The sequence below is a fragment of the Pteropus vampyrus genome, unplaced genomic scaffold (assembly GCF_000151845.1).
Source record: "Pteropus vampyrus isolate Shadow unplaced genomic scaffold, Pvam_2.0 Scaffold651, whole genome shotgun sequence".
Taxonomy (NCBI): Eukaryota; Metazoa; Chordata; class Mammalia; order Chiroptera; family Pteropodidae; genus Pteropus; species Pteropus vampyrus.
Window position 1 is genome coordinate 453,168 of NW_011889432.1, and position 13,258 is coordinate 466,425.

The 13,258-nt window shown below is 35.0% G+C and overlaps 1 protein-coding gene across 3 annotated transcripts in view; it reads left to right on the top strand.

Moving 5' to 3' along the window:
* The window catches only part of KLF8 (Kruppel like factor 8), a 239,265-nt gene that overhangs the window by 191,248 nt on the left and 34,759 nt on the right, over window positions 1-13,258 (top strand). For all 3 annotated transcript variants that reach the window (XM_011385057.2, XM_023525941.1, XM_023525942.1), the window contains one exon: window positions 745-818. In XM_011385057.2, coding sequence (XP_011383359.1) covers window positions 747-818 — 72 coding nt within the window. In that variant the 5' untranslated portion in view covers window positions 745-746. The remainder of the gene's footprint in view (window positions 1-744; window positions 819-13,258) is intronic.

The window sequence follows — 13,258 nt, forward strand, 5'->3', positions numbered from 1 at the left end:
AAATGAGAAAACTAATTGTAATTGACTTGAAGATACCTAGGTGATCTAAAATCTGACCAGTTAAGTAATAAGCAAGCTGTGGATTCATCTTCCTTGCCCTGTGTTTTCCTCTCTAGTGAGATTAGAGTGTAGATAGATAAAAGGAAATCTGGTTGAAGAGGTGCTGGTATGTGCTTCTGGTAGGATTGATTGTGATGGTGCAGGGCAGCTGAATGAGGCCACCAAGTCTCTTTTTATAGGAGGAAAATCTGTCTAACAAGGAAATAGAAGACTGCTCATATTAATTCTGCCTGTTTAAGAGAGGTAGAGATAAAATACTTCTTTAGAGAGAATTAACACTGATGTGTAAACAAATTCGTTAGAGTAAATATCCATACAGGAGCATGGAACTCCTTAGAATGAGAACTATGCCAAGAAGGGGAGCATTTTGAAAACTATGTAGCTATACTGATATTACTATGGATGTAGGGTAGGTTAGAAAAATTGGAAAAAACAGATTCACATGCATATAGAATTTGAGGGGAACAGACAGCTAATTATTATTGGGGACAAGTCAGGGCCATCTGATGAATAGAATATATAAATTAGAATGTTGTCCAAATACTGACTTCTCAATATCTAATAAGTCCTGAAAAATAATGTTTATGAAAGACAAACTGGTATAACCAAGGGTAAATGGATACCATATGCATGTAGTGAGTTAGATCTTATTTTAAACTTGTCTTTCTCTTGTCTCTTTTCCAGATATGGATCAATTCATAAGCAACTTGGAGGTCCAACTTAATTCAGAAGGTGGCTCAATGCATGTGTTGAAACAGGTCGGTTATCAGAAAATGAGATACTAATATTGTGCCATAATAGTGTTGAGTGCCTGGTGATCATTATAGAGCTGAAGCTCATTGTTATTTCTAACAACATGTTGGAGACTGAGAAGGGATGAAGAAAGGGAGATTTCCAAGAAGTACCTGAATGACTGAGTTTCAGATTCAGATATGGAATAGATCTGGCCTAAAAACATAGCCTCTGGGATCAAAGCAATAGGGGCAAGATTAGACACCTGGTATACGACAACAACCATTTATCTAGCGCTATTTCATATTTCATATTTTATATTTCAGGCACTCTAAAGATTAAATGAGTTGTCTTATTTAATCTTCACAATAACTCTCTTGGATAGTGTATTAGTCAGGGTTCTTCAGAGAAACAAAACCAACAGAATGTGTATATCTCAGTATCTATGTATAGTGACGGGTGGTAGAGAAAGAGAAGGAGGAGGGAGGGAAAGAGAAAGAGATTTTAAGGAGTTGGTTCACATAATTGTGGAATCCTGGTGAATACAAAATCTAATAGAACAGGCTGGCAGGCTGGAGCGCCAAGAAAAAGTTGCAGTTTGAGTCCAAGGGCAGTCTACGCTGCTGGAAGAATTCTTTCTTGCTTGAAGAAGGTCAGCCTTTACCTATTAAGGTCTTCAAGTGATTGAATAAAGCCAACCTACATTATGGAGGGTAATATGCTTTACTCAAAGTCCAACGTTTTAAATGTTAGTCTCAACAAAAAATACACCTTCGCCGAAACATTCAGAATGTTTGTGTCCCAGCCAAGTTGATATATAAAATTAACCATCACAGATAGGTATTCTCAATCTTCCAATTTTATAAATAAGAAATTTGTGAACTTGCACACTCCCAGAAGGATTCAAAACAGATTATGTTTTTTACAACCAAGCACTCTGTGTTAGATGTGGAAGTCCCATTTTGCTCAGGGTTGAGTTCTAAAGTCATTGCATAAGTGAAACCCAAATAAAGTCATAATTACACTTGAAAATCTATTAAATTGCCTATAACATTGAGTATACAGTTTTGTATATCCAGTATCGATATATTTCTTTACTTAAGTCACCAGATAAGGTGTCTGGTTTACATTTAGGAGTAATATTTTATAAAAAAATATTTTTAATTATTAAATGTTTTGATTTTAGTATACAATTGAATTTGTTTAAGTTACATATGCATATGTATGAGATGCGTTTGCACAGTTTTAATGATATTAAACCCAATTTAAGATCTTGTTTAACCTATTTGTAGCTGTTGCCCTTTAGGGACAATTAGCACATCAAAACTTACTAATTATTGCAAAACATCTGGTTACTGGTCCTTAGTCACAGTGACTAAGTGTGACTAAGAAGAAGCTGAGTACATGTGTTAGATAAAAATCTATTGGACTTGTAATAAAAAATACTCAGTGAAATATTGTGAAGCATGCATTGTTGCATTATTTTTAAATCTCAGGGCACCTAACCACAGTTCCAAAAATGTCTTTCCATGTGTTGTTTAAGTATACTAAGATTCCAGAATTTGAAAGCACATTGAAATTGGTTCAGTGTGTAGAAATTCTGGATAGTAGATGATCTGTGCAGTTTTTTGTTTCTTGCCTTGGTTTTAGTAAAACAAAGGTGCTTGTGGTACATGGCCAGAGAACACTGGCTATGTTACAGTGCACAAAGGTCCAGAGCTTGTATTCAAAAACAATACAATGCTGGCAACATCTTAGTTAGCAAAAGCCTCCTGTTTCGGTTTATTATATTATTTAAGTCATGAGGTAGGATTGGTGGGTGGTTTTCTAGCTCAATACATGCATGCTTCTTCCCCTTTGAATTCCTACATCGCCATACCATATATCAAATGAGCACTTGGTTGTCACTTACCATTTGTTTCCAGTTTCTAGTGATTACTAAATAACTAGAAAGTTATTTCCTAAAAGTACAATTTCATAGACAAAATATATGCGCAGCTTTAGTGTTTATGTTCTACTATATATATCTCCCTCAATTTAATATTCTTAATATTCTCACAAAGTTTAATATATTCTCATATTCTCTCTCTCTCTTTCTCCCCCCCCCTTTTGAAAGTAATTTTCATCAGGAAACTGCAAACATAAATAATTCAGCATGCATCACCTACAGATAGTGAAATTCTCTTACATAAGCAACATCAACACTATTACACTCAAGAAAATTAACAATATTTCTGCAATGTTATCTAATTAGATCATACATTTCTGAAAAGTTCTTAGTGATACCTTTCCCACACTGTTCTTTCTGCCTGGAATGAGCTTCAATCAGCCCATCTACTTTACCAAATCCCACATTTTCCATAGAGCCCAAATTCCAATTCCATTTCTTTTATAATAATTTCACTGATAACCCCAACCTTCAATAATCTCTAGTGCATTTGAACTCCTGGAATACTAAATAATTTGTATTAGTCACTCATGTGGCTCTGCTTAATACTGTTCTCTTATTGTCTCCCAAAATTCAGTTATTTAAGTACCACCTTCACAAATTTTACCATATCTTTATAGTCAATATTTTTATTAAAATTATTGAGGTGACATTAGTTAATAAAATCAAAGAGGGTTCAAATGTACAATTCAATAATACATCATTGGTGTGTTCACCACCCAAAGGTAAATCTCCTTCTGTCACCAAATATTTGACCCTTTTACCCCATCTACCTCGCCCTGCCCCGTTCCCTCTAGTAACAACTAATCTATGTCCATGAGTCTCTGTCATGTTAGTTTGTTGTTTTTCAGTTTTATATCCCACATATGAAAGAAATCATATGGTTCTCAACTTTTTGGTATGACTTATTTCACTCGCCATGATAATCTCAAGATCCATCCATGTTGTCGCAGATGGCAGTATTTCATCTTTCCTTATGGCTGAGTAATATTCCATTGTATATAAGTTCCACATCTTTATCCAGTCATCTATCATAGGACACTTCAGTTGCTTCCATGTCCTGGCCACTGTGAATAATGCTACTATGAACATCAGGGTACATATATCTCTGCAGATAAATGTTTTCAAGATTTCGGGGTAAATACCCAGAATGGGGATTGCTGGGTTGTATGGTAATTTTATTCTTAGTTTTTTGAGGAACCTCTATACTGTTTTCTCCATAGTGGCTGTACCAATTAGCAGTCCCACCAGCAGTGTATGAGGTTTCCTTTTTCTCCATATCCTCTCCAACATTTGTTATTACTTGTCCTGTTGATGATAGCCATTCTAGCAGGTATGAGTTGGTATCTCATTGTGGTTTTGATTTGAATTTCCCCAATAGCTAGGGAAGTTGAGCATCTGTTCATGTCTGTGGGCTGTTTGTGTCTTCTTGGGAGAAGTGTCTGTTCAGGTCTTCTGCTCATTATTTAACTGGATTGTATGTTTATTTTATTGTTGAGTTGTAAGAATCCTTTGTATATTTGGATATTAGCCCCTTATCAGAGGCGTTGTTTGTAAATATATTCTCCTATTCAGATAGTTACCTCTGTCTTGTCAAAGGTTTCTTTTGCTATGTAGAATTTTTTCAGTTTCATATAGTCTCATTCATTTATTTTTACTTTGACTTCCTTTGCCTTTAATGTCAAATTCATAAAATCCTCTCTAAATCCAAGGTCCATGAGTTTAGTACCTATGTTTTCCTCTATGCAATTTATTGTTTCAGGTCTTATATTTAGGTTTTTGATTCATTTTGCATTAATTTTGGTGTATGGTGATAGAAAGCAGTCTAGTTTCATTCTTTTGCATGTGGCTTTCCAGATTTCCCAGCACCATTTATTGAAGAGGCTTTCCTTTCTCCATTGTATGTTGTTAGCTCCTTTGTCAAAAACTATTGCCCATATGTATATGGGAGTTTATTTCTGGACTCTCAGTTCTGTTCCATTAGTCTGTGAATCTGTGTTTCTGTTGTTTTGATTATTTTCACTTTGTAGTATAATTTGAAGTCAGACAGAGTGATACCTCTGGACTTGTTCTTTCTTCTCTGTATTGCTTTGGCAATTTGGAATCTTTTGTGCTTCCATACATCTGATGATTTTTTGTTCTATTTCTTTAAAGAATGCTGTTGTGATTTGGGAGGGATTGCATTAAACCTGTATAATGCTTTAGGTAATAAGATCTTTTTAAGTGTGTTGATTCTTCTAATCCTTGAACACAGAATATCTTTCCATTTCTTTGTGTCTTCTTCAATTTCTTTCAATAATGTCTTACAGTTTTCAGTATATAGGTCCTTCACATACTTTATTAGGTTTATTCCTTCATATTTTAATCTTTTTGTTGCAATTGCAAAGAGAATTATTTCTTTTTTCTCTTCTTTCTCTGAAAATTCATTGTTAGAGTATAGAAATGCTATGGATTTTTGTACATTGATTTTGTGTCCTGAAATTTTACTATACTTGTTTATTACTTTTAATAGTCCTTTAGTAGAGTCTTTAGGATTTTCTATATAAAGAATCATGTCATCTGCAAAGAGTGACAATTTGACTTCTTCTTTCCCTATTTGGATGTCTTTTATTTCTTTTTCTTGCTTGATTGCTCTAGTTAGGACTTCCAATACTATATTGGATAATAGTAGTGATAGCAGACAGCCTTGTCTCATTCCTGATCTTAGAGTGAAGGTTTTTAATTTTTCACTATTAAGTATGACGTTAGCTGAGGGTTTGTCATATATGGCAAATTTTATACATTTTATACCCACTTTATTAACTGTTTTAATCACAAATGGATGCTGTATCTTGTCAAATGCTTTTTCTGCATTTATTAATAAAATCACATGATTTTTATCCTTTATTTTGTTTATGTGGTATATCACAATCAGTTTGCATATTTAAACCATCCCTGAGCCCCTGGGATGAAGCCCACTTGATCATGATATATAATCTTTTTAATGTGTTGTTGTATTCGATTTGCTAGTATTTTGTTTAGGATTTTTGCATCTGTGTTCATGAGAGATATTGGTCTATAGTTTTCTTTTTTTTTTTTTTTCTGAGTTATCTTTACCAGGTTTTGGCATCAGGATAATGTCAGCCTCATAAAATAAGTTAAGAAGTATTACCTCTTCTTCAGTTTTTTAGAAACATTGGAGAAGAATAGATATTAAATCTTATTTGAATGTTTGGTAGAATCTCCTAGTGAAGGCATCTGGTCTTGGACTTTTACTTTTGGGGAGCTTTTTGATAATTGTTTCGATTTCCATACTGTTGATAGATCTATTTAGATTTTCCAGTTCTTCTTGATTCAGTCTAGGAAGGTTGTATATTTCTAAGAACTTGTCCATTGTTTCTAGGTTATTCAATTTGGTAGTTTATAATTTTTCATAGTATTCTTGTATGATCCTTTGTATTTTGGTGGTATCTGTTGTAACTTCTCTTTCTTTTCTGATTTTATTTGTGTCCTTTCTCTTTTTTCCTTAGTGAGTCTAGCCAGGACTCTGTCAGTTTTATTAACCTTCTCAAAGTACCAGCTCTTTGTTGCATTAATTTTTTCTATTGTCTTTTTGTTCTCAATTTCATTTAATTCTGCTCTAATTTTTATTTCTTTCATTCTGCTGACTTTGGACTTCATTTGTTCTTTTTTTCATAATTCTTGTGATGTAATGTTAAGTTGTTTATTTGGGCTTGTTCTTGTTTCTTAAGATAGGCCTGTAATGATATGAACTTTCCTCTTATTACTGCTTTTGCTGTGTTCCAAAAGTTCCAATACGTTGTACTTTCATCCTCATTTGTTTCCATGTATTTCTTGATCTCTCCTCTGATTTCTTTTCTGACTCAGTCATTCTTCAGTAGCATGTTGTTTAATCTCCACATATTTGTGGTTCTTCCTGCTTTCTTTTTGCAGTTGTACTCCAATTTCAAAGCTTTATGATCAGAAAATATGCTGGGTATGCTTTCAATCCTCTTAAGTTTGTTGAGGCTAGTTTTGTGTCCCAAATTATGATCTATCCTTGAGAATGTTCCATGTGCTCTAGAGAAGAGTGTATAATCTGATGTTTGGAGATGAAAGGCTCTGTAAATGTCAATTATGTCCAACTGGTCTAATGTGCCACCTAAGGTTGATATTTCCTTATCGATCTTTGGTTTGGATGATCTATCCATAGTAACAGTGAGATATTTATGTCCCCTATTATAATTGTGTTTTTATCAATTTCTCCCTTTAGTTCTGTTAGTGGTTGCTTTATATATTTTGGTGCTCCATGAATGGGAGTATAAATATTGATGAGTGTTATGTCTTCTTGATCTATGGTCCCTTTATCATTTTGAAGTGCCCATCATTTTCTCTTCTTGAACCTTTTATATCTTTAAGTCTATTTCATCAGATATAAGCTACACCCACTTTTCTCTGGATTCCATTTGGTTAGAGTATTATTTTCCACTCTTTTGGTTTGAGTCTGTATTTGTCCTTGCAGCTGAGATGTGACTCTTGAAGGCAACGTATGTTTGGGTTTTGGGTTTTGATCCAATTTGCTACTCTATGGCTTTTTATTGGTGTGTTCAGTACGTTTACATTTAGAGTGATTATTGAAATACGAGGGTTTCCTACAGCGATGTTATATTTTGTTTTCTGGTAGTTTGGTGTCTTTATTTTTTCTTTGTCCTTTTTCTTCTGTTATTTTCATTTAGTAGTGTTCTATGATTTTTATCTCTGTTTTCTCTTGTTTTATGTTATGTGTCTCAGTTCTAGATTTTTTTGTGTGTGGTTACCATTAAGTTTATGTAAAGGAAAGGTATATATATAAAACCTTGTTCTTAATAAGGATTATACTTTTCTGTTTATGTCTGCCTTTTAGTCATTTTACTCATAATTATATATTTTTTTATTGTTTCGTTTCAGGTAGAATGACCCTCTTCAGTATTTCCTGTAATGCAGGTCTTTCCCTAAGCTTTCGTATGTCTGAAAATGTCTTTATTCTTCATATCTAAAGGAGAACTTTGGTGGATATATTATTTTTGGCTGGTACTTTCTTTATTTCAATAGTTTGAATATTTGGTTCCACTCTCTCCAACTTGTAAGGTTTGTGCTGAAAAGTCCAATGATGATCTAATGGGTTTTCCTTTATAAGGTATTGTCTGCTTTTTCCTGGATGCTTTGAGAATTCTTTCTTTGTTATTTATTTTTGACAATTTTGATATAATATGTCTAGAAGAAGGCCTTTTTGTGTTAAGATAATTAGGCATTTTGTTTGCTTCTTAGATTCAAGTATCCAGTTGTTTCCATAGCTTTGAGAACTTCTTGTTGACTATTTGAATATGCTCTCTGTTCCCTTATACCTCCCTTCTCCTCCTCTTATGCCCATTTATTCTTATATTGCTCTTTCTGGTGGTGTCAGATATTTCTTGTAGAGTTCTTTCTTTCTTTTGTCACTCCAAAGTCTCTCTCTTCTTCCATCTGCATCATTTCCAGATTTCTGTCTTTGATATCACTAATTCTTTCCTCTATCTGGTCAGCTCTATTTCCTAAGCTTGCCAGTCCATTAGTCATCTCTTTTAATGAGTTTTTCATCCAAAGAGTTCTATTTGTTGTGGTTTTTTATTTTTATTTTTTTTTTTAGAGTTTCAATCTCCTTGGTAAATTATCCCTGTTATTTGTTGATTTTGTTTCATAGTTCTTTGAACTGTCGATCAGAATTTTCTTGCATCTCGTTGAGGTTTTTCTGAAGTGCAACTTAAATTCTCTCTCATTTATATCATATATTTCTATATCATTAAGCTAATTTCTGCACAGGTTTTTTTTTCTGAGCTACCTTGTCAGTTTGATTGCTCATGGTGTTTGATGGACTATTTCTTCACCTAAGTATTAATGGGAATGTACTCTGCTTTTTTAAAAAAAAAAAAAGAAAGAAAGAAAATTTATTATGTAGTGAACTCTCTTTAGCAGGTTGATAAGAAGAGGTTTTTCTTTTTGATTTCCAGTAGGTGGCGCGCAATCCTCCAGAACTGCCCAAGCCTGCTGGATCTCTGCTTTGAAGTTAAGAATGCCCGTTATCTTATTTCACTCAGCATAATAACCTCTAGGTCCATTCATGTCATAGCAAATGGTAGGACTTCATTTTTTTAATGGCTGAGTAATATTGCATTGTATATATGAACCATAACTTCTTTATCCAGTAGTCCGTCGATGGGCATTTAGGTTGCTTCCATATCTTGGCTATTGTAAATTGTGCTGCCATGAATATCGGGGTGCATAGATCTTTACAAATTATTGTTTTGGGTTTTTTTTGGATAAATACCCAGAAGTACAATTGCTGGGTCAAAAGATATATCCATTTTAAATTTTTTGAGAAACTTCCAGAGTGTTTTCCATAGCGACTGTACCAATTTGCAATCCCACCAACAATTTCACTTGTATGCAGAATCTAAGGATCAAAAAGCACAAACTAATCAAAAACTGACTCACAAATATAGAGGACAATTTGGTGGCAGACAGAGGGGAAGGGGGTTGGGGGGATAGGAAAATGGGGTGAAGGGTTAAAGGAGTACGAATTAGTAGCTGATAGATGGTCATGGGGATGGGGAGCATGGCATAGAGAATGCAGTTGGCATTAATATATTGGCTCAGTGGAAAACCAGAGGAGAGAAGGAGCAATTAGGGGGATCGTTTTATAAACTATATAAATGTCTAACAAATGTACTGTGTACTTGAAACTAAGAAAATAAAATTTAAAAAAAAGAATGCCCTTTATTCTCTGGGGAGGTATGAGTCTCCTCTGTGACCAGGTTGCATCAGTCCCAGGGTTCCAACCCCATGGGATAATGTGAAGGGTATTGGGGGGTCCAAGCCTCTGAAAAGGCCCTGAAGTCCCTGTACTGTCCCAACAGTCAGATGCAATGTTGGGCTGCTTCCTTCAGAGCCAGCTTGACTGGGTGGTGGTGGGGTGGATTGGGTGAAGACAGCGGTATGTGGCTGTTTTCTTTCCAATAATGCTGACCCTCTATATCTCTGCCCATCACTGGGAATGGCTGCAGTGTATGTCTCATTTCTGGTTGCACAAATTCTCCTGGGACTAGGTGCTACTTATGGGAGGGTACAGTAGGAGGTAGAGGGCTCACTCTAGGATGGTGGAGGGAGGTGGCCAGTCTCCATGACTCAGCTTTTTTCCTGGCAATGGAGGTTGCTAAGACACAGCTGTTGTCCCTCTTAGCTTGGTCTCTGCCCTGATCACTGGGCTCTGCTGTGTGTAATATGTTGATCACTCAAACAGGACTCTGGGGCTTCAGAGAGCCAAAATCCTTGCTTAATTTCCTCCTTTCCCTCAACTTGCAGGGAGCTCTGGGCTGCGTTCCACAGTGCTTATCTTTGTTTCTTTCTCTCTTTACACTTCTCTGACTTGCATGATTGGCCCACCTTCAGATGCTCTGATGTGCAGATCTCTCAGACATGCTTGTGTGCAGGTTGGGTGTTATTTGTTGGATTGTAGGTGTTCAATCTTGTTGCAATTTCAAGAAAGATCAGGGGAGATCCCTCACGCCACCATGCTTTTGATGTCACTCCTTATCACCGATATTATTTACTTACTATTTAAAAATTAGCTCAGCTAAAAATAAATACCTATATTAGTTTTCTCCCAAGCAATCTGGAGAATTCTTGGTTTGATGTGGAGCATTATTTTCCTAGGGTTATTGTAACAAATTACCACAGGTTGGGTGGCTTAAAACAACAGAATATTCTCTCACAGTTCTAGAGGCCAGAAGTCTAAAGTCGAAGGGTTGTCAGTGCCACAATCCCTCCTGAGGCTCTAGGGGAGAATCTGTTACTTGCCTCTTCCACTTTCTGGTAAATGTGGGTGTTCTTTGAATTATGGCATCAACACTTCAATATCTGCCTGGTCTTTACATGACTTTCTTCTCTTTGTCTCTGTGTTGTTCCTTTTTTAAGGACACTTTTCATTGAATTTAGGGCCTACTCAAATAATCTAGGATAATCACCTCATAAACCTTAGCTTAATTAAATTTGCAAATAAGGTAACATTTATGGATTCTGAAGATTAGGATGTGGACATATCTTTTTGGGAAACCCCATTCAGCCTACTACAATATATTACATATGTATTTTTTTTGGTATATAACAAATATATATAACAATTTAAATAAAATGAATTATCCATGCACCACCCAAAAACAATCTTAGATGCCTTGAAGAAGACAAAGTGTTTTGTCTTATTATTTTTCATATTTTCCATAGTTTCATGCTAGGTAATACTGTTTCTATATATTCAGGTTACATACTAATCAGATATCTATTGAATGAATATATGTACACATTTACATGCATGCATACATACATACATATATACATACATGTGTACATTTCTGACTTCATTCTGCCTAGATATGGCTGCTACCATGCTTAATACTTTCTCTCAGTCTCTTAGGCTTGCCTAGTTCATTAGTTTATACAAACTGATGAATTATTTTGTTTTATAGTACTCTATTTTCTGATGCTATTGAGATGGTTTAGATGTAAGATTTTAAGTCTTTCTAGGTTTAGATTAGGTCTAGCTTTCTAATAATATCCAACTCCATTCACCTCTCCTTTTTCTAATACCCAAACACCTGATGTGTTATTGGAGAAGGATTAGAGTTTCAGAGGGTTAAACTAAATTTTATCTTAAACAATGAATGTGTTCATATATGTGTGTATGTACACACATGTGCACTCAGGAATGAAAATGATTAGTTTAAATTTAGAGCAAAGCTAGAAGAGACCTGTGTACAAAAGCAGCTTTTCTCTTTCTTTTTGGGAAAGAGAAAAACCTGCCCTTTATCTTATTACCATGACAATACTCCTTCATCTTCTTTTAACCTAGTGTGCTGTAGGAGTACTTTGTTATTTCATTTTCTTTTGAGTCTTGCCTTTCTGCTTGCAAGCTCTAAATCAGAACTATTTTAAACAGTTGATTCCCCTTGACCTTAATCTCCCAGGGCCTTTCTGCCTATCTTTGTTAAATGCTCAAGACCTTAAATATTTGTAAAATTTACCACATTTTCTCCAGGTTTCTTTCTAGAAGTGATAGTTCTAGGTACTTTTATTCATGTTTAATTTGCTATTTAAAATTTTTAGGGTGCAGCGTTCTACGATTTTTGAGTCCATGAAAAATGCTGGGTATGAAAAAATACAGAAACCTAGGTGTGGTTTGGAGAGAAGTTTTAATTTCCACAGTCCTTCTCCTCAAATGTCCAGAATTCTAATCAAATTTACTTATTGATATATCACCAAGATGATGAATAAAGGTTATTTAACATGAAAAATCTGATGTCACAGCTTAAAACCAATTTTCAGATGAGCTTCCAAAGCTGTGATAATTATATTCAATAAAAGGTGGAATAGGAAGCCAGGATGAGTTATCTTGGTGAGGATTCTTTTAAAATCATCAAAACTCTAGGGCTGAAAACTCACTCACTCCTTACATTATGTCTTCCTCATAACCTTCAAGCAAAGTATGTTATGTGCAAGGAAAAGGTAAGGCGGATAGTGTTTTCTTAAGCCACAGTGATAGTTATTCTCGAATATGAAAGAAATCAGACTGTATATCAGAATTCTTATTAAAATTATTTTTAAAAGATTGAGGCTGGAGGCATCACTCTGCCTGACTTCAAATTCTACTAAAAAGTGACAGTAATCAAAATAGCGTGGTATTGGCAGAAAAACAGACACACGGACCAGTGGAACAGAATCAACAGTCCAGAAGTAAGCCCATATTTATACGGGCAAATAATTTTTGACAAAAATGACAAAAACACAGAGTGGAGAAAGGAAAACCTCTTTAATAAATGGTGCTGAGAAATCTGGAAAGCCATCTGCAAAAGAATGAAACTAGACTGTTGTCTATCACCACACACCAAAATTAACTCAAAATGGATTAAGGACCTGAATATAAGACCTGAAACAATAAAATGCATAGAAGAAAACATAGGAACTGAACTCAATGGCCTTGGACTTAAAGAGGATTTTATGAATTTGACTCCAAAGGCAAGGGAAGTCAAAGGAAAAATAAATGAATGGGACAACATCAAACTAAAAAGCTTCTGTTCAGCAAAAGAAACCATCAACAAGGTAAAGAGAAAACCATCCAAATAGGAAATTATATTTGCAAGCAATTCCTCCGATAAGGGCCTAATATCAAAAATATACAAAGAACTCATAAGACTTAATAACAACAAAAAAACAAATGATCCAATCAGAAAATGGGCAGAGGGCCTGAACAGACACTTCTCCCTAGAGAACATACAAATGGCCGACAAATATTTGAAAAGATGCTCAACATTGCTAGCTATTAGGGAAATGCAAATCAAAACCACAATGAGATACCATCTCACACCTGTTAGAATAGCTATAATCAACAGGACAAGTAATAACAACTGTTGGTTAGGATGCAGAGAAAAAGGAAGCTTCATACACTGCTGGTGGGACTGAAAATTGGTACAG